Source organism: Herpailurus yagouaroundi, unplaced genomic scaffold, assembly GCF_014898765.1.
Source record: "Herpailurus yagouaroundi ecotype Mexico unplaced genomic scaffold, PumYag 100, whole genome shotgun sequence".
In the NCBI taxonomy this organism is placed as follows: Eukaryota; Metazoa; Chordata; class Mammalia; order Carnivora; family Felidae; genus Herpailurus; species Herpailurus yagouaroundi.
In genome coordinates, this window is record NW_024412391.1 from 42367205 (window position 1) to 42388450 (window position 21246).

The 21246-nt window shown below is 47.3% G+C and overlaps 1 protein-coding gene across 2 annotated transcripts; it reads left to right on the forward strand.

Moving 5' to 3' along the window:
- Positions 1-15667: 15667 nt before the first annotated feature.
- TRIL (TLR4 interactor with leucine rich repeats) lies at positions 15668-20875 on the forward strand. Of its 2 annotated transcripts, none has more exons than XR_005789301.1 (2): positions 15668-18663; positions 19206-20875. XR_005789301.1 is itself a non-coding variant. In XM_040472365.1 (2 exons), the coding sequence occupies exon 1, from the start codon at positions 16122-16124 to the stop codon at positions 18579-18581; it is 2460 nt and encodes an 819-aa protein (XP_040328299.1). In that variant the 5' UTR covers positions 15669-16121; the 3' UTR covers positions 18582-18597; positions 19206-20875. The 2 variants fall into 2 exon arrangements, 1 of the variants encoding a protein (XP_040328299.1); XM_040472365.1 differs by having other exon boundaries at positions 15669-18597.
- Positions 20876-21246: the final 371 nt, after the last annotated feature.

The window sequence follows — 21246 nt, forward strand, 5'->3', positions numbered from 1 at the left end:
TTAACAAGATTACTACAAAGAGAAAAATATCTTTTGCTAGAAAGAAAAAAAGCAAATTTAACAATTCTGGCTGTGCATTATTTTATGAACATAAAGGACACTTTCTTCTATAACATTTAAGGAAGAAATGCCATTCTCTTCTAGGCTGTTCTAGAAAGTAGAGGGGGGAAAACCTCTTCTAAACTGATTTTTACTGAACCAGCAATGTCTTCATTCAATAATTTGCAACACTGGAACATAAACTTTCATTATGTACATGCAACTTAAAAGATTTTTAGTTTCAGAGTGTATTTCTGTGGGACATACAATAGGCATCCAATAAAAACATGTTGGGTTGAATCAGGTTGGTAATTAGATGAATGTCAGCCCGAAGCATGTGGGAAATGGAATTGAAATACAAAACATCATTGAAGTTCCCTTCTTTGAAAGTTTGTAGGTATGTATGTCTGTATGTGTGCTTACTACAGATTAGCATCTGTTCTTTTTATTCTCAGTTTACTGCACAGAATATAAGGGGGCTATGAACTAAACCAAATGGCCATCTTGATATAATTTAGCAAACTATTTCGTCATATCATTAACAATTAAAAAGTTATCAAGTAGCGGGAAACCTGGGTGGCTCAGTCAGCTCCGCCGCGGGCTCTGTGCTCACAGCTCGAAGCCTGGAGCCTGCTTCGGATTGTGTCTCCCTCTCTCTCTGCCCCTCCCCTACTCGAGCTCGCTCTCTCTCTCTCAAAAATAAATACTAAAAAAACAAATTTTTGAAAGAGAAGAAGTTATCAAGTAGGGATGGAAAATAAAATGAGGAGAAGACCAATTTCCAGAAGCAGAAATCATTCCTGAGACTGGAGTCTGAGAACGCACCCATACTGAATTAAGAGGGTATTTTAAACATAAAGGTACTCAAATGAAAAGTCCTTAAAAATAAAGAACTGTGCCCATTAGGTACTTCTGAACAGGGAAAGTAGAAATTCATCATTTTTAGTGTCTGTCAGCATGGAATCTCTTGTTTAGTACTTTCATGAGCCACATTCATATTGAAGACCACATCGAAGCTTTTGATGGATGACAAGACCTTGAACTGCCTTCTGAAATACCGAGTAAGACTACATTCCTTCCTATGTTTTTAGTAGTAAGCATACTTATCGTAATCAACTCTTTTGAAAACCAGCACTCTGTGCTACCTAATAGCATCATATATAATAATCCTCTTGTTTCTCAACCTTAAGCATCAGGGATTCTCTGCTATTTATTTAAGCTTGTGTGTTTTTTCTTTCCCTGGTTTACTGAATTATTTATTAGTTACACAGGATTCATGCTCTGTGTTAAGTGCCACTTCTCTTCTGCGGCTGGAACACAAGTACATATTCAATTTCATTATCAATTTAAAGCTCACCTGAAGCTAAGGAGGTCATCATTCATTGTGATGGAATCGCTGGGATGGTCGTATATTTTCAAAAACATTAAGATTTTGTTTTTAATGTTGGGTCTATTTGCTGCTTTTTTGTTTGCTAATAGACAATGATATATAGGCTATATATGAAATCTTTACACGGCGGTGCAATTATTTGTAGGCAAGATCCACAACTTGACAGGCTTCCGAGATGAAAAAAGGTGAAATTCGGTTCGCTGGCAAAATGTTCATCTTGAATTCAAACAGGAAATGATTGATGGAGCATTCTCATACCTGTATGCAAGTCGATGCAAGGGGCTGCAGACCAGTGTTTTTCAGACTTTACGGTGCATACGAATCAGCAGGGGATACTGTTACCATGCAGAGTTGGATTCACAGGCCTGGGATGGGACCAGAGATCTTGCATTTTTAAGAAGGTCCCAGGTGATGCTGCCGCTGCTATTTCCTAGACCTCACCTTGAACAGGAAGGTAGAAAGCAACGGTCACCAATCCTGGGTGCACATTATAGAGGAACCTCAGAGAAATATACATGTCCAGGTTCCAATTCACATCAACTGTATGAGAACTTCTGGAGATGATTTTTTAACGTTTCCCAAGTGGTAAGGACTGAATGTGTTCCCCCAAATTCATATGTTAAAACCCTCATCCCTTATGTGATGGTATCTGGAGACAAGGCTTTTGGGAGGTAGTTAGATTTAAATGATGTCATGAGGGCAGAGCCCTCATGATGGGACTAGTATCCTTGTAAGAACAGATACCAGAGAGCTGTGAGACACAGTGAGAAGATGGCCATCTGCAAGCCAACAAGAGGAACCCAGATAGGCTGACACCCTGATCCCAGACTTCCAGCTCCTAGAACTGTAAGAAAATAAATCTCTGTTGTTTCAGCCACCTCGTTTATGGCATTTTGTTATGGCGACCCAAGCCAAGGCACAGGGAGAGTCCAACATTATGCAGCCTAGGTTGACAACCATCGTTGTAGAGAATAGTGAAGTAATACAATCATAACTTTGTTGTAGGATGCTTTCACCTACTGGGGAGCTAAGACATGAGCCTATAAAAGTCATTGGTACTCAAGTGTAAGCGCGGGCCAGAGAGGTAGAGTATTAAGAGATTCAGAACAAGAGTGTACCCAGGATGGAGATGATGAGGGAAGAAGGCCATCACTTCTTCAAGAGTCCTGCTGAGGAAAACATTTTTAAGACTGAAGGTATAATTTACATTATGCAATAAAAGGGCTGCACAGACATTAAGCATTGTTATGACTTTGATCATTGTATACACTGGGTGTACTCATTACCTCAATCAAAATATAGAACACTGCCATCACCCTAGAAAGTTCATTGGAATCCTGTCCAGTCAATTCCCACCATTCACAGAGGCAAACACCATTCCGATTTCCATCACCGTAAATTAGCATGGTCTGGTTTATAATTTCACATAAATGGAACCCACGGTATATACATTTTTGTGTCTGGCTTCCTTTACTCAACATAATCATTTTGAGATTTATCCACATCATTACATGCATCAATATGTGTAATCTCCTTTTATGGCTGAATGATATTCCATGGCATAGATACATAACAATGTGCCTACCTTCCTAACTGTTGCTGGACCTTTCAGTTGTTTCCAGTGTAGGGCTATTAGAAATAAAGCTACTGTGAATGTTCTTCCTAACGTTTTTTTAAAAAAACATATTTCCATTTCTCTAAGGTAAATACCTAGAGGTGATCTTTCCAGGCTATGGGATAAATGTACATTTAACTTTATAAATGAATTGCCAAACGGTTCCCCAAAACCGTTTGGCAATAATTTTATGCGCCCACCAGCAACGTGCATGAGTTCTGGTTGCTCCATTTACTCACCTTAGTGTTGTCAGCATTTTGTAAAATCTGCTCACCTGTGTGACAAGACCAAGACTTTTGAGAAGCAATTTAGCAAAGTAGTTAAGAGAATGGAGCCCTTGGGGCGCCCGGGTGGCTCAGTCCTTTAAGCGTCCTACTCCTGATTGGGGTTCAGGTAATGATCTCTTGGTTCATGAGTTCGAGCCCCATGTCCAGCTCTGCTGACAGTGTGGAGCCTGCTTGGGATTACCCTCCCGCCCCGCCCTTCCCCTGCGTGCATGCACTCTCTTTCTCTCTCTCTCAAAAATACATAAATAAAAATTTTTTTAAAAAAGAAAAAAGATTAAAAAAAAAAAGCATTGAGTACTTGGAGGATAATCTAGAAATACAAAGAAAGAGATGTAATAACCCTTTGAACCAGCAATCCCACTTCTAGGAATCTGCCAACATTTTTATCTGCTCAACTGTAAGAGATAAAGGCACAAGCTTATTCCCTGCAGCACTGTTCGCAATAATAAAAGGTTAGAAAGAATGCAAATATCCAGTAACAGGGAACTAGTTGAAATAAACCACAGTATACCAACACAATGGAGTTCTAAAAAGTTGTAAAGAAAGAATGAGGAAGGATTGCATGTACTGATATAAAGAGATCTCCGGAATATATATCATTAAGTGGAAAATACTTTTAAAAAGCAAGGGTATGTGTACAAAGAAGGGAAGGATTAAATTAAAGCTATATATCAACACACACACACATACATATATATGCAAAAAAAACTGTAGTAGAATGGACATATAAATAGGAACTAATAAAATATGGTCATGTGTAGAACAGAAAAACAAAGTAGAGGGAGCAGGGGTAGAAATAGACTTTTTAAAAATGTTTATTTATTTATTTTTGAGAGACAGAACACTAGCAGGGGAGGGGCAGAGAGACAGAGGGAGATACAGAATCCAAAACAGGCTCCAGGCTCTGAGCGCTCAGCACAGAGCCCAACGCGGGACTCGAACCTATGAACCTTGACGTCATGACCTGAGCCGAACTTGAACGCTTAACTGACTAAGCCACCCAGGTGCCCCGAAATAGGACTTCTTTGTGCATATTTTTCCATAGAGTTTTGATTTTGAATCGTATAAATGCATTACCATTAAAAAATTACAACTAAGGCATTCAACTGAAATAAGTTTGCTGTATTTTATTAAACTCTAAAAAAATTCACAACCAAAAAAATCCTAGAACTAAAAAGCAAACCTGAACATGTATCAAATTAGTACCATAATCACACAGAAAAATTGTGGAAACACACTGATCTCATGAAAATCTAGGAGTTCATAATGCTACTCGAAAAGAGACAAGCAGAAATCAGTGGTCATCACTGAGGCTGTTATTAACCAATTTTTCCCTTTGAGAACTGACCAAGGAAGAAGCACTTCTCCTGCTTCCCCGGTTTGAAATGTTTTTCAGGGCAACCAAATAGATCTAATGTAGTTAGAGAGAGCTCTTCTTCACTAAGGAGTAGTGGCTAATAAATGTAGGAGAAATGACACCATTAGCTATATTCTGGAAAATGTTATGTATCCAAAAAATGACTCTAGGGATGACGAGGACACCACGGTCAAAGATACACGTGTAAAGTACAAACGACAATTTCCATAAAACATGAGCTCAAGTCCTAGCTCTGTCACTAACTAGCTGTGTGACCTGTGCCAGTTATTTAAACTCTCTCTGCTTCCACTTTCCTCGTGGGGTTGTTGCAGGATTACATTATTGAACTTGTGCAGGGCTTAGAACTGTGCCTGGCACACAATAAACACTCTGTAAATGCCAGTCGGTAATGGTTGTGATTCTGGTAGTGTTTGCAGCCACCTGTTTCAGATGGAAAACCACTCTGGAATTTTAGTTAAGCTGGTACTTATATCCCATTACTTAGGGGAATCACAAGAGTCATGTACTGATCATCAATGAGTTTCTGACACCCAAGGATACTAGAGGAAGTAGCCTGAGGATTTCACTATTGGAATTTTCACCAAATGGCTAGGTTTCCAGGAAACATCCCATCAGCGTTCGCACAGTGGCTAACCAATATTTTTGAAGCATCAACAGCTTTTTAAGCCCAGAACTGTCAATACGCCAAATGGTACTTACAACTATGGGTTTCTACCGCTCGTATCCTGATGGAAACAAATGTCTAATAATTTCCTAGTTTGACAACATGGGGGCAAAGCAAACAAGTTTTCCAGGACTGTGAGAGACGGGAGACAACTTCGGTATATGTTTCCCCGCCAACCGTGGAGTCATATTAAACCAATCGGATACCATGAGTTGTCGAGATCAGTCAAGCTCAACATAGAACATCACATTCAAAGAACTTTACCTTTAACACATTCTAGTAATATTGAATAATGGTCCATGGGTTCCTTAGTGTTTCAAGCTGGAGGAGATTTTAGTGATCATTTTAATCCAGTGTTTCTCACTGTAGGTTAATAGTCCTACCTGCCAACCCCCATTTCCTTGTTTTCTCTAGTATTTCCCAAAGCCTTGAACATGCTATCTTGCACCGTGACTCTCCAAGACGGAGACGTGGTTTATGGTCCATGCTGACCGCAGAACTCCTTTTTTTTCCCCCCTCATAATCCTTTAACTTCACAAAGGCTACTACTGATGATACAACCTTCCGGGCAAACGCTGATGTGTTATAACCACACTTCATAAAGCATGACACCCACAGTGGTCAAGTGATTCACCGTGTGAGCTAACTGATGGCCCAGAATCTAGGCCTGTCCATACAGCTATTCGGGAAGAACCTGAGGCTGAAGACGGAGTGCTCTGAGCCCAGGCAGCCTGGGGTAGAGCAAGGAAACAATGAAAAGACAGAAACAGAACTTACCAGGAAAGATAGAAGAACGGTTACCTGGAATGTGCCCTCCTCCTCTTTACTTTTCGGCTCAACTGAACATTTATTAGAGACTCGCAATTTAAGAAAAGGCCCCACTTGGGGCACCTGGGTGGCTCAGTCAGTGAAGTGTCTGACTTCTGCTCAGGTCATGATCTCACGGTTGGTGAGTTCAAGCCCTGCATCGGGCTCCGTACTGATGGGTCAAAGCCTGGAGCCTGCTTCAGATTCTGTGTCTCCCTCTGTCTCTGTTCCTCCCCCACTCATGCTCTCTCTCTCTCTCTCTCAAAAATAAATAAACATTAAAAAAAAAACATTTAAGAAAAGGCCCCATTGAGCGTTGCAACACCGACAAGCCATGCAAAAGACACGGTCCTGCCCTGGAGGGCCACAGATTCTCACAGAGAAGACTTGCATGAGGTTGAAATGTTAGCAAGAATCTTGTTTTCCTAACTCTGGTAGTTACTAAGCACTTTCCCATACATTTCCCCAAACGCGTACATTGAGCAAGTATGATCTGTCCCTTCATATAGATGAGAAAATGAACCACTGATCAGAAAGACTGAAGTGGCTCAAGGTCAGAGACCCAGCCAGTGGACTCCGTCTTCTGCTCACCCTGTACACATCACATGGGTAGTTTATGACAAATGTTTGGCTTTTTTATGACATCTGCAAACGCTTTAGGGGTTTTTACACTGTATACAGTAAATTATTTGACTATCCAAGATTATTTCCATTATCAAGATTGATTTTTTTTTTAATTTTTTTTTTTCAACATTTATTTATTTTTGGGACAGAGAGAGACAGAGCATGAGCGGGGGAGGGGCAGAGAGAGAGAGGGAGACACAGAATCGGAAACAGGCTCCAGGCTCTGAGCCATCAGCCCAGAGCCCGACGCGGGGCTCGAACTCGCGGACCGCGAGATCGTGACCTGGCTGAAGTCGGACGCTTAACCGACTGCGCCACCCAGGCGCCCCTCAAGATTGATTTTTTTAAAGAGGTTTAGAAGCAAAAACGTTTGTCACAAGGAAGGAGGAAGGACATGTCAGGACAATGGGAAAAGCAAGACTGAATATGGTATCATGTGCATTTTTAGGAAGATTTTTAACTGCAAAAACAAAGGCTCACTGTACAACACTGTGATCATAAAGTAGAGTGCGAAAAAAAAATCTGTCCTCTTACTAGCCAAAGAAAAGCGGCTTTCAGCAACCCCTCACTCCCCAAAATTTTAAGGTCATACACACTATAAAACTTGACAATGTACAGTAAGCTTTTGGAAATTCTGTAGTTCTACATATCTTTCAGTGGTAACCACCACTTTTTCAACCCACAATGTATTATAGCAGACAATGAAAAGGATGCTCAGAACGTTCACATTAGCAATGTTATCAATTATATTTCAGAAATCAAATAGGGAGGCACGGGAGTTGGAGGAGTGTCCTATGTATCCATTAGCTTTCTATCAACAGAAATATGTGATCCTGCCTACAGCAAGGCTCCAGTACTGTGGCTGGAACCTTTGTTCTTGCATCTCACTCCAGCATATGGTGCTACCAAGCATAATCAAAGTGCAAATCTTTATAGAAAATTACAGAGACTCCAAAAAGGGGATGGGTACTCCCTTCGTCTAATTTCCTTTACTGCCATGTTCCGGGTCTTGAGTAAAAAACATCTGGTCTTTTGATGAAATCTGCAAACACTTTGAGGGTATTTACACTGTATATAGTCAATTATTTGACTGTCCAAGATTATTTCCATTGCTGAGATTGACAGACTGTTTCTTGCCAGGATAGAGCCACAGTTTTCAGCGGCATGGCTATGAAGTTGCCTCCCTTATTTTGACCCAATACGTGACATTAGAATAAGGAGACACCTGCAGCTCAGGGACAGATGGGGGGGCGGGGGCTTGACATGTGTGCATCCAGGCTTTGAAAATAAATCACTGATAACTGACAGGATGGGTTACTAATCCTTGAAGTTGATACTCTTCAAAAGAAGTGCCCCCCCCTCCACCCACAAATATTTGTAAGCCGTTATTTATAACTATTCAGATCAAGTTGTGAGAAAAATAGTACTTTTTTTCTGAACTGAATTCCCTTCAAATGTGTCCATCAACTTACTGAAGAGAAGGGGAGAGAAATTCTGAATTATACGTTGAAAACAAAACTCAGGTTTTGTGAAAATCAATGACTTCACCCTCTCGCCAATGTTCTGTGAAGACTGGAGCCCAAAGAAACGGGCTCCAGGCAAGTTTGCAATTTGGAAGAACTTGGACCCAGGAAGGCTTTGTGTGTTGTTTCTCATGGTTACTGATTATATTGTGCCTAAGCCTTAAGAAGATCGTTTTTAATAATGTAGTTATTAAGGGGAAAAAAAGAGAGACAGGGATGGAGGTCTAAAGCACCATTCAAAAACTTTAATCAAGTACAGGCAAGTCTCCTTTCAGCTGGTGGGCACTGGCATGCTGAGCTGGTTGCTCATGGCATCCTTCTGTCCTGACTGGGGCTGTGCCAAACCTGTCTGGCTGGTGCTCTTACTGTACCAGCTGCTAAGTGTTTGAATATCACCCTGAACTGGCTTCCTTCATTGTACTTACAGGCATGTATCAACAGGGAGCCTAGCAAGGTCCAACTATAAAAACCTGAGGTCAGAAGCCAACGGCTTAGACTGTGGTCTGCACTCTATTATTATAGTGCTAGATCATTCCAGAAGTTAGCTAACTTCTCTAGTTCTTAGCACGCTCTCCTCCAAACTGGGATATATTCATATCCTCACCTGACTGCCTCAGGAGACTTACGTTGAGGTCAAAACCAGATATTAGGTTTGTTTTTTACAATTTTGTTTTCAAAGTATTTTTTAACTAATTTCAAAGCAACACATGATGATCATACATCATTCAGGAAATGCCAAAAAAACCAGAATGTAAACAATTATTCGTGTTCTTACCACATAGAGATAACAGCTATTAATACTAAAATTTTTTTTCTTCTAGATTTTTTGTGAAAACTCTCTGATAAGTCAACAACAGCTGCTGAGTACCACAAAAATGAAGCAAAATAAGGCTGCTGTCTTCCCAGCTGGGTGGGGACACAAACTGCTAAATAAATGTTATTACTGTAGTGTGAAGAAACCCAAATAAGAGAATATTGGAAAGCTGTACCATAAAATACAATTATAAGTCTGGTTCCTCGAGATGACAAATATTTTGGTATTTAGGAATTAAGAGACACTTTTGTACCCAAAGCATTTCCTTAGGCTACTGACTCCATTCTATCCAAGGGAGGACATCATTGGATTACCGCTCTAAAATTTCAGTTACACAAAAACAAACTCTATCCTGCATCTCGCTCATCTTTCTACCCCTGGGTTCCTAGCAGAGGAGACACGGAAATGTCTGAAAAAGCCCGTAAGAATTCTCCTCCAGTGGCAATACCTAACGAAATACGTGGGAATGTGCTAACTAAAGATCCCTAGGCCCTATTCTGGAGGTTCTGAATCAGCCTCTGCGGGTGGGCCTAGGATCCTGTATTTTTACTAAGCCCCTCAGTTTCCTCCTCTGTAGAATGGGTTAACAATAGTTCCTACCTCGCAAGGTAGCTGTGGAAATAAATATGCTACGTTACACCACCGCGTGGCACTCAGCCAGCACTATATGAGTGCCGGTCATCGTTACTGATGTTATTATAATACAACCAGCCATTCATAAGCAGGTATCTTAGAAATACCGTCTACTGGTTTTCTGAAACTTAAGTGTGCACAAAAATCACCTGGGGGCTCTGCCCCTGGAGATGCTGATTTAGTAAAGCCGATACCTAGTCAGGAATCTGCCTTCCTATTTGCTTAAGGTTGGGGGCCGTGGAGAACCCAGCAGATATACTGTAACCGATTGGTCCTCTTCTTCACATTCCTAATCCCCAAGGCAAAGAAACTTGCCTCTCAGACTGGAGCTAAGATGAGGCTCACTCAGACAGAGAAAGAGAGTTGGGGGGCTGTTTGATAAAATGCAAAAAACCACTGCAAGGGGTGCCTGGATGGCCCTGCAGGTTAAGTGTGGGACTCTTGGTTTTGGCTCAGGTCCTGATCTCACATGATCTCTCATGGGATGGAGCCCCTAGTAGGGCCCTGTGCTGATAGCATGGAGTCAGCTTGGGATTCTCTCTCTTCCTCCCTCCCTCTCTGCCCCTCACTTTCTCTGAGCGCACGCTCACTTTCTCTCTCTCTCTCTCTCTCTCAATAAATAAATAAACTTAAAAAAAAAAGAATCACTGGGGATTCTTGGTTTCCTACTTCATCCATGTCGGGGGCCCTGCTGCCTGTCTCGGGCTGGCTGAGCCGGGGTGAGGCAACAGCTGTCTTCTCTGCAGGCTGCCTTGAGCAAGCTCTGGGAGACTGCTCCAGCAGAACTTGGCCGGTCTATCTCTCCCCGCAGCAGGGAGCTCGGCCACAGCTCTCCTCCCCCTAACCCTTCCCACCCCAGAACAGCCTGGGTCAACTGGCACCAGGTCCAGGGGCTACTGAAGACACGGCCTGGAATCCTTCTTGCCTCTACAGCTGAAGGTCAAGGGAACCACAGATTGCTTGGGAAGAAAGCACTGCACATCCCTGGCAAGCCCAAGAAGATCCCAGGCCTGGGCAAGAACGCCCAAGAACGCTTACACCATACATACATGTCATGGAGCCAGCCCAGACTTGCTTATGCTTCTGACCCCTGCAAACACCCAGCGGTGCGCTTGAGATTTAAAGGGCAAGCTCTCCAAAAGTGAAACGACAAAGCTCTTGTTTCTCTCATGAACAGCATTCCCTTCTGTTCCTTCTGTGGATTATCCACAGCAATCCCTTCTGCGATTATCCAAATTCTACATTTAAGCATAATCAATACTTGAATCCCCCGGAACATGATCAAGCCTGGATCCATCCATAAACAAAGGCATTACATAGTTAAGAGATAGGCATTTCAACGGAGACAACAATGTCCTTACTTTTGCTAAAAAGTATTGTTTTTTTTTTTTTTCAACGTTTTTATTTATTTATGGGACAGACAGAGACAGAGCATGAACGGGGGAGGGGCAGAGAGAGAGGGAGACACAGAATCGGAAACAGGCTCCAGGCTCCGAGCCATCAGCCCAAAGCCTGACGCGGGGCTCGAACTCACAGACCGTGAGATCGTGACCTGGCTGAAGTCGGACGCTTAACCGACTGCGCCACCCAGGCGCCCCTAAAAAGTATTGTTTTTTATAGAAAACTGGGTATAGGTTATGTTGCAATAAAGTAGAATTTACATTTTAGAAAACGCTTTCCTTCAAACTCCTGTTATTTTTCTCCTTTTTCTTTGTAAATCCAAGTATATGTATTTTTTCCCTCCCCAAAAGCTACATATGGACGGGCCTGTCTCTAATATTCGAGAAGCCCAGGGTTAGAGTGTGAGAGGAGATCCCTGGTCCCCGGCTCCTCCTCTCAGCTCTGGCTCCTGCATTACCCAGTCTCTCAGTGGCCTCCCAGGCATGCCACGGGAAATCCCAGCTCACACCTCCAGATTCTTTTTGCACAGCTGTCTTTTGGCCTTCACTTGGCCCGAGGCATATACCCACTTGTGGCATCATCAGCCCCCGAGAGGACAGATGGATAAAAGGTCTTCACAGCCTTAGGCAGTTGAGTAGGAAATTCCAGGGTCCCAGGAACCCTGAGCAGGAGTGGGGATATGGGTTGTGGGTGGGCACATACCTTTGGAAGCCTGGAATCCTGCTCTTCTGGAGAGGGACACAACCAGAGGAGGACTGGAACAAAGCCCTCTAAAGTGCGGGATCCAAGGGGGGCAAACCCTACAGGACTACCAAGAGTATCTATACATTGTATCTATATCTATGTATATTTCATGTAAGTGAACGCCTTGGTCTGAATGTTCTATCAACTGCACACCGCATTCCACACAAACCCACTGTCACAGATTTCAACGTTCTAGAAGGCAGAAACCAGACAGATAACATTTTCTCTGCAGAGCACCTGCTTTATTTAGCAGAGATGCCTCTTGATGCTGCAGTACAAATACGATGAAGTCAGTGTCTTACGTAGAAGTCCTTACCTGCAGAAGTGCTTAAAAAGGAGTAAGGGAGTATTTATTTGGAAGTCCTTGTATGAGTGAAGTTGTGTGATACTGTTAAAAAAAAAAAAAAAAAAAAAAACAGATGTCAAAAAAATCTCATCAACAAAGACAGAAGATCTGGAGGTTCCTAAGGGCCTCTCTCGCATGGATCTGCAAGCTCCCAGCACTTTCCTCCTCTGGAAACCTTCCTCAAGCTCTCAGTCCAGGCCAGGTGCCCTCTCAGGTCTCCTAGAGCTACCCCCGCCCCCAACTCCCACAATGCTTCTCACTCAGTGCTACACCCGCTCCTTGCCCATCAGCCTCCCCACTGAGCTGTCGCACCCTGGGATTTGGCACTTGGTAGAGTCTCGCTAAATTCTTCCTGCCTGATCAACCAGCATTCAAAGCAAATGCAGTTTTGGAGTTGCTATGATAGCTCTTCACTACCAGGGGCTCTAGGTACTGCCGAATTCAAGCAAAACACCGTTTTAACTCCTGGAAGAGAGAGATGGTCTAAAAATAAATCAAACACCTGAACCCTGTAGCATTACAGAAATGGAGACCAAGTGGGGGGGGGTGGCGCATAGGAACATGGCATAAATGTACTCTGAAGGATTTAAATGTCATTCATTTTTAAAGTTGACCTCAAGTTACATGCCTCTAGAAAGGGAAACATTTGTTAAAAAGACAGTAACCACGCTTTTTCAGAAAGCATTAATCTGCGCTGAGCCCCCATATGTGTTACCACTTCATCTGTAGATTTCAAAGTCTTACTGAAACTGACTGAGGGCACAAGCAACACCTATCAAAAGCTGTGTATACTTATTTGAAGTATGGCACACTATATCTATTTTAAGCAAGGTTAACTATAGGGGGCAGATGGATTACTTCAAGAAAATGGAACGTTATGGAAAAGCAATTGTCTTTTGACAGGAACCACGTACGATATTATTTCTACCTGCAGTCCAGCACTACCGGAAGGAGTGTTAAACGCCGGGCAATAACACCAAAGACACTGAGAAACACTGAACATCTGCAGCGATCTGATGACTTTGTAAATCTTCCTTAGAGGCACCTCTAAAGGAAAGACACTTCAAGTGGAGTGACTGATTAGTCCAACTATAGAGGTCCTCTGATGGGACGCTGCCTGCCCTCATTCTGCAAGTTTTCTGCAGATGCAGGAGGAGAGGAAGCTTATGCAAAGGGATGGGGTCTGATCTCTGCATCTCCCTCTTCTGTGTTACACCTCTCTCAGCTTCCAACCTCTTCTCTGCTCTGATGGCTGTGTGTGCAGTCCTCACACCATAGACTCAAAGCAAATGCTGTCATGGCTCCATCCCAGCTAGATGCAGTGGTTCCCTTTGAAAGCCAGTAGCTTCTTTTTTTTTTTTTTAATTTTTTTTAGCATTTATTTATTTTTGAGACAGAGAGAGACAGAGCATGAATGGGGGAGGGGCAGAGAGAGGGAGACACAGAATCCGAAACAGGCTCCGAGCTGTCAGCACAGAGCCCGACGCGGGGCTCGAACTCACGGACCACAAGGTCATGACCTGAGCCGAAGTCGGCCGCCCAACCGACTGAGCCACCCAGGCACCCCGAAAGCCAGTAGCTTCTTACCATGCTATCCTCTGAAACAACGGGACAACCTCGGTTGCCAGCAAGGACTTCTGAAAGTCCTCCTAACAGCTTCTGGGGCCCAACACAGGAAGGCATATGCTACACTGTGCCAGCCGGGGTTTCACCCACTAGGGCCGCCATACCTTCCTAAAGAGGCCTAGAGTCAAGACCTAAAAAGGTTTCAGAAATTTCTCACAACGAGAACTAAAAACCAATCTATGGTTTATCTTGTTAAGACAGAAACTTGGTTTCCCACATTCATCCTTTATTTGAAAACTCAAAGCACAGCACAAACTTGGTCTGTTCATTGTGCCCCGAAGCGGCATTTCATACTGACCACCCCCTAGCTCTCCTCCACCCATCTCCCTGGACCCTGCTTCCCCAGAAGTCTTCGCTGACCATGCAGCCAGTGATCTCTTTCCTTAAATTCAGAACTTGTCTCTATCAATTGCCTACACGAGGCTAAATGAGGCACTCAGTCACTGCCAAACACCGGCATTACTAAAAATCACCTTGCACCTCAACGGCTTTCTCTTACTACTGCCTTCTATTATTACTCAACCTTTCTATGCCCTCCCTACTAGTCAGCCTCTTGAGGTGAGGATATGTCTCCTTTAATTTTTCACGCAGTAGGTCCTTAAAATCACATTTTCTGAACATTTGGGGCAGGGAGGGGGAGAGAAGAGGCCTTTATTTTTAGCAAGGCAGTTTGCATGAACAAATACTAAAACAGCTATTCCTTGCCCACCCTCATTCTCAGCAGGGGCTGCCCTCAAAGGAGCTAGTGACAAATGCTCCATTCTATATTGATAAGTGCTAAGATTCCCCCCCTCCCCCCGCCCCCCATCCCGCCACTAAGCCAGGCCTAAGAACGTCTGGGGTCTAAAGATTTTGAAGATCACTAGAAGTCCCAAGCATCAAGGGGTTGGGCCCCACCCCCGCAGGCAGCAGTTACCAGAGGGTCAATGAAGGTTTTATACATATATATATGCACACGTGCAGAGCCTACCCCAAGGCCTGTACGACTGGAGGAGGATTAATGGGACTAAATCACCAAAATCTGACAGAAACACTTCCACAGCGGTAGAACCAGTTCTGAGACTCTCCAGGCTCTGACCTACAGCAGGGCCAAGCGAATACTCGGTTCAGATCCCTAAAGGAGGCGATGCCTCTCCTGGGCTACCTGGACAGCCACGTCAAAAATCCAAACACCCAACATTCAGAAGGGGCTGACCTGGCCTCTTCTAGCCCACCGACAGCTCTTTGTAGCCAACGGGGTGCTGCCCTAAACGTCTTACAGAATGTTTGCGCAGTCCGTGCTGCCTGAACTTCCCCCGCAGGGTGGCACCTGGAAGAGCAAGGGACTTAAAAACGAGTAAGAGCATCCGTGCTCCCAATGCTCCGAAATGCCTGGTGTACTCATCTAAAATAAAAAGGTCTCTGTCTGCAAATTCCGTTTGTTGGCCCGGTAATCCACCCCCGCCCCCAGCCCTGCGTCCAGGGCCGACCCGTACAGCTGTTTTTAATCCCTACTTTTCTCACTCGGCGTCCCCGGCTTGGGCTGACCAGACGCGGAGCCACTTAGCGTTTCCTCCTCCCCCTGTCGGGGTCTGTCCTCCCTCCGCCGTCTCCTCTTTCTCCGCCTGCATCCCCGGGGGGCAGAGTGTGGGAAGAACGAATTTCCGCCCGGTTTGCCCGCCACTCGCCGACTTGGGTCCCTTCCGGACGCAGCCTGCGCACCCCCGGCTCCTCCCCCGGCTGTTCCACCGAGGCCGCGCTCCTGGTCCGGGACCGAGAGCCAGGAGGCGCGAGCTGCGGGGGCCGGAGCCGCCGGGGCACAGCAGCCAAGCCGCGCCCCGAGGAGCTCTTGGAAGGGCTCCCGCCTGCAGCTGGGGAATCCGCTCGGCGGGGAGAATCCGTGCCAGGGAATCCAGCTCTCCGGACTCAGCTGCAAACAAAAAGCTCAGGTCTGACTCCCTCCCTCCCTCCGCCCCCCGACGCACACCCGGAGAAACAGTTTTGTGCAGAAATGCAACAAGTAGCACCCGGAGCTCCCGGAGCGCCCCGCGCCGCCTGACTTGGCTGGGGGAACCCGCCTGCAGAGACCCGGGCCAGCCACCGGACAAAGGGCGGAGGAGGGGCTGGACCGCGCTGCGGAGTCCGAAAGAGGCCATTTAGCGACTCTGGCCAGGCCAAGGGGAATGCAGAGGAGACATAGAGCAGGCGGGCCAAGAGGACGATCCGGCCGCAGCACGCAGGACGGGCGGCGATGGAGGCTGCCCGCGCCGTGCGCTTCCTACTCGTGGTGTACGGCTGCCTCGCGCTCCCGCCGCGGGCCCAGCCCGTGTGCCCAGAGCGGTGCGACTGCCAGCACCCCCAGCACCTCCTGTGCACCAATAGGGGGCTCCGCGCAGTGCCCAAGACCAGCTCGCTGCCGAGCCCCCAGGACGTGCTCACCTACAGCCTCGGCGGCAACTTCATAGCCAACATCACGGCCTTCGACTTCCACCGCCTGGGGCAGCTCAGACGGCTGGACCTGCAGTACAACCAGATTCGCGCTCTGCACCCCAAGACCTTCGAGAAGCTCTCGCGGCTGGAGGAGCTCTACCTGGGGAACAACCTCCTGCAGGCGCTCGTCCCGGGCACTCTGGCCCCGCTGCGCAAGCTGCGCATCCTCTACGCCAACGGGAACGAGATCGGCCGCCTAAGCCGCGGCTCCTTCGAGGGCCTGGAGAGTCTGGTCAAGCTGAGGCTGGACGGGAACGCCCTGGGGGCGCTGCCGGACGCGGTCTTCGCCCCCTTGGGCAACTTGCTTTACCTACATCTGGAGTCCAACCGGATCCGCTTTCTGGGCAAGAACGCCTTTGCCCAGTTGGGCAAACTGCGCTTCCTCAACCTCTCTGCCAACGAGCTGCAGCCCTCCCTGCGCCATGCAGCCACCTTCGCACCGCTGCGCTCCCTCTCCACCCTCATCCTCTCGGCCAACAGCCTCCAGCACCTCGGGCCGCGCGTCTTCCAGCACCTGCCTCGTCTCGGCCTACTCTCCCTCAGGGGCAACCAGCTCTCACACCTCGCGCCGGAGGCCTTTTGGGGGTTGGAGGCCCTACGCGAGCTGCGCCTGGAGGGGAATCGGCTGAGCCAACTGCCCGTGGAGCTGCTGGAGCCTCTGCACAGCCTGGAGGCGCTGGACCTTAGCGGGAACGCGCTGTCAGCTCTGCACCCCACTACCTTTGGCCACCTGGGCCGGCTGCGCGAGCTCAGCCTGCGCGACAACGCGCTCAGCGCTCTCTCCGGGGACATCTTCGCTGCCAGCCCGGCCCTCTACCGGCTGGATCTAGACGGCAATGGCTGGACCTGTGACTGCCGTCTGCGGGGCCTGAAGCGCTGGATGGGCGACTGGCACTCACAAGGCCGTCTTCTCACGGTCTTCGTGCAGTGTCGCCACCCCCCGGCCTTGCGGGGCAAGTACCTGGATTACCTGGATGACCAGCAGCTGCAGAACGGGTCTTGTGCGAGTCCCTCGTCCTCAGTTTCCCCGACCGTGGAAGGGCTGCGGAGGCCCTTGCCCACAGCCGCCGGGGAGGAGGTGGCGCCCCCTGCAGGTGGCCTCGCGGAGGAGCTGCCGCCGCAGCCGCAGCCGCAGCCACAGCCGCAGCCACAGCAGCGCGGGCGATTTCTGCCTGGGGTGGTCTGGGATGGGGCCGCCAGGGAGCTTTTGGGCAACCGCAGCGCTCTGAGGCTGAGCCGACGGGGCCCGGGCCTCCAGCAGCCGGGCCCCTCCGCCGCTGCTAACGCGGACCCGGCGCCACACCCTCTGGACCTGCTTCAGAAGCCCGAACGGGGACCTCCGACTCCTGCGGATGCTGCCCATGCGGAGCCCACCCCGACGGCCGCACCCGTCTCTGCGCCATCGTCCGCTGGCGACCCCTGGCAGCGCGCGGCAAAGCAGCGTCTGGCAGCGCAGCAGCAGGAGAGCACCGCCCAGTCCGACGGCGGGGTCGGCCTGCCGCCGCTGGTGTCTGACCCGTGCGACTTCAACAAGTTCATCCTGTGCAACCTGACGGTGGAGGCGGTGGGCGCCGACAGCGCCTCGGTGCGCTGGGCCGTGCGCCAGCACCGCAGCCCCCCGCCGCTGGGCGGCGCGCGCTTTCGTCTGCTCTTCGACCGCTTTGGCCAGCAGCCTAAGTTCCACCGCTTTGTCTACCTGCCAGAGCGCAGCGACTCGGCCACATTGCGCGAGCTGCGCGGAGACACACCCTACCTGGTGTGCGTCGAGGGGGTCCTCGGGGGTCGGGTCTGCCCGGTGGCCCCCCGTGACCATTGCGCTGGGCTGGTCACCCTGCCAGAGCCTGGGAGCCGGAGCAGCGTAGATTACCAGCTGCTGACCTTGGTCTTGCTGGCCGTCAACGCACTGCTGGTGCTCCTGGCCTTGGCGGCCTGGGCGTCACGCTGGCTGCGGAGGAAGCTGCGGGCTAGGCGGAAGGGTGGGGCCCCTGTGCATGTTAGACACATGTATTCCACCCGACGTCCCCTGCGCTCTATGGGCACCGGGGTGTCCGCCGACTTCTCTGGATTCCAGTCCCACCGTCCGCGCACCACCGTGTGTGCTCTCAGCGAGGCGGACCTCATCGAGTTCCCCTGCGACCGCTTCATGGACAGCGGCGGCGGCGGCGGCACAGGTGGCAGCTTGAGACGGGAAGATCATCTTCTGCAGCGATTTGCTGACTAGATCCAGAGCCTCCGAGGTTGTGGAAACCTTCTCTTTGGCCTTGAGGAGCCACTTTCCACGGAACCCCTCAACCCGCCTCAAGGGGAGATCTCATTTTATCAGAGTTTCTCCTTTCCCCCTTTTGTGGCAACCCCTCGCCACCCCCAGTTCCCAGTACCCGCTCATGAAGTGAATGGGTGGTACTTGGTCAAGGCCAAGAGTAGGGGACAAATGGATGATGGAGCTCAGACGGGGGGAAGCCGCCTTCTACAGGGAGACCTTGGCACAGCTGTGGCAATGGCCTTTGTAGCACTGCGATACAAGAGCCTGTCCCCCTTTGGGGTAGAAAAGGGTGCTTTTGCCCCCAGTGTGGCCAGAAAGAGATTCGGGTGCATGCTCTTTGTTTGTTCAATGTGAAACGAGAGTTTTGTTCTATTTAAGGAAAAAAGGAACTTATTTAGTATTACAAAGGAGGCTTGGCAACTTGACTGCACTGGCCTGGCGGTCTCGGCCAAGAAGGTGATGTTGTAAACAGGTGGTAAAGTTTAACACACTCACCAAGGAACTCTTTCATGTTGGTTAATAGAACATTCAGGATAATTTAATGTTTAAATAATCAGAGACGCTATTTTTTTTTTCTTTCAGGAATGTGAAGATCTCTGCCATGTAACAAACTGACAATAAACTCAAGGACTGTTTTAGTTGAGCTGAGTGGTTCAACTAGTATTTTCTTTTTAACATTAACACCGCAAAAACATTCGCTGACCTTGGGGTTAACTAAGGTGACCTACTTTCTCAGGAGAAGGCTGCACGCAAGACTTCTCTGTCAGGGTTGTTCCTGTGGCTTTTTAATTTTGTTTTTCTGAACCTGTATATGCAGAAGGAAATTTCAGTGCCAGAACTTGATAAAAGAATGTTAACTAACGCGTGCGTAACCAATGACCCCGCAGGGAAGGGCAGCCTTCTAGTTCACTTAACCGCATCTCTGACAATGTGTCCAGATTGGAATGAATACGATGTGGTACTTCTTGTGTTTTTATCAGTGACACGCAGTTGAGGGTGCCCTGCTTCTCTGGGGTTGCACAGTTAAGTGATAAAGGTAATTTCCTAATAGCAAGGAAGCAAAAGGTGATGGTCAATTGATAGTGTGACGCTCAATCACAGCAATGTCTTACTCTATATAAAATAGAGAGGAAGAAATTATCGGGAAAAATGTGAAAAAGTATACATCAGTGGTTGTCTGTTTCTACTAAAGCCAGAAGGTTGTTAGGAGTACTTAAACCTCACTGTGAAATAATTATATATTTTGCGAGTTAATCCCTCCACTACCCAGTGTTGTACCACGTTATTAAATCTTATCGTTTAGTTACTAATTGCAGTATTTCTTTTAAAATGTTGTTTTGCTTTAAATTTAGAATTAGGCTCCTTTATTTGCTCCTCCGTCGTTTTCAACTATTTGGGACACTTTGGTCCCCTGATATTTATGAAGTACATGTTTATCGCTAACCGTAGTGCTTTGGTTTACATTAGCAGTTTTGTGTGTGGTCTAAAAAAGCGGTTCCAGAGAAGATCTGCACGGTTATACTGTCCATGGTTATGGATTTATTGGCAGTGGGGTGCCGTGGAGGCGACTACAATGGTGCTAAGGCTAACAGCGAATCTTCTATTTAGGGCCTTACGCCCCTGATGGTCCTGATGACTCAGGGAATCTATCCTAGACCGGGGGTCCTTCCCCAGGGCTCTCCTTTTATGTTTGGTCCGTTGAGCCAAACCTGCCCTTGGCCCAGCAGCTGAGCAGGGACCCAGGCATCTAAATGAACTGATCTCTGTTCATGTTCAGATGAGTGAATGTCCAGACCACTTAAAGTACAGCTGCTTCTCTGATAGTCGTATCTGTGGGGCCCAAACTTGACCAACCACAGGAAAGAGGCTGTCATTCTTACTCTGCTGCCGAGGCTTGTGACCGATCCCGAGCCTATTAGTACGCAGGAGAGGAGTCGTTCACTCTGTTTTGCAACCTCCGGGCTATTTTGTACCCCTGGTTCCCCTAGTTTTGTTCATTTGTACAGTGATGGCATCTTTTAGCTGTTCCTTTGCACAGCAGTGAAATATTGAGCCCCACTGAAAGTCTGGAAAAGACCTCTGGACCTTCCCACCACCCACCCTTTCGTAGCAGAACATCACTGAAAATACTTCACGGAAAAACAGTAAAAGCTATGTGAAAACAGTTCGACTGGAAAGTCTTTCGGTGGGAAATGAATAAATGTTATATGTTGTTATGTTCAGTTATGTCAATAAACCCACTTGCTAATGGAGATGTTTTATGGTCGGAGTTTCCAAATATTTTATACGCTTTCATAATGATCCGCTGTGGTTTTCTACAGCAGTTGTGATCGATGACAATGAAACATGAGCTTGAAGTCTATCTGTCCTCGTTCAGTGGTTTTTAATTGCCATTTCTACGGTAGCGTACAAACTCTGTTTTTCAGGAATAGATAGGTGACTTGGTGCCCAGAGAAACAATAAGATGACTGTAAAAGCAATGGTGAGCTGTGATATGAAAACGCTGTTAATATACCAGTGACAGCAAGATGATTGGGTCTCAGCAGGCCTCAGCTGTTTAAAGGAATTGGAATTAAAAGTCAAGCCCTTTGACTCCCATGGTCAATGATAAGAAGGAGCTATC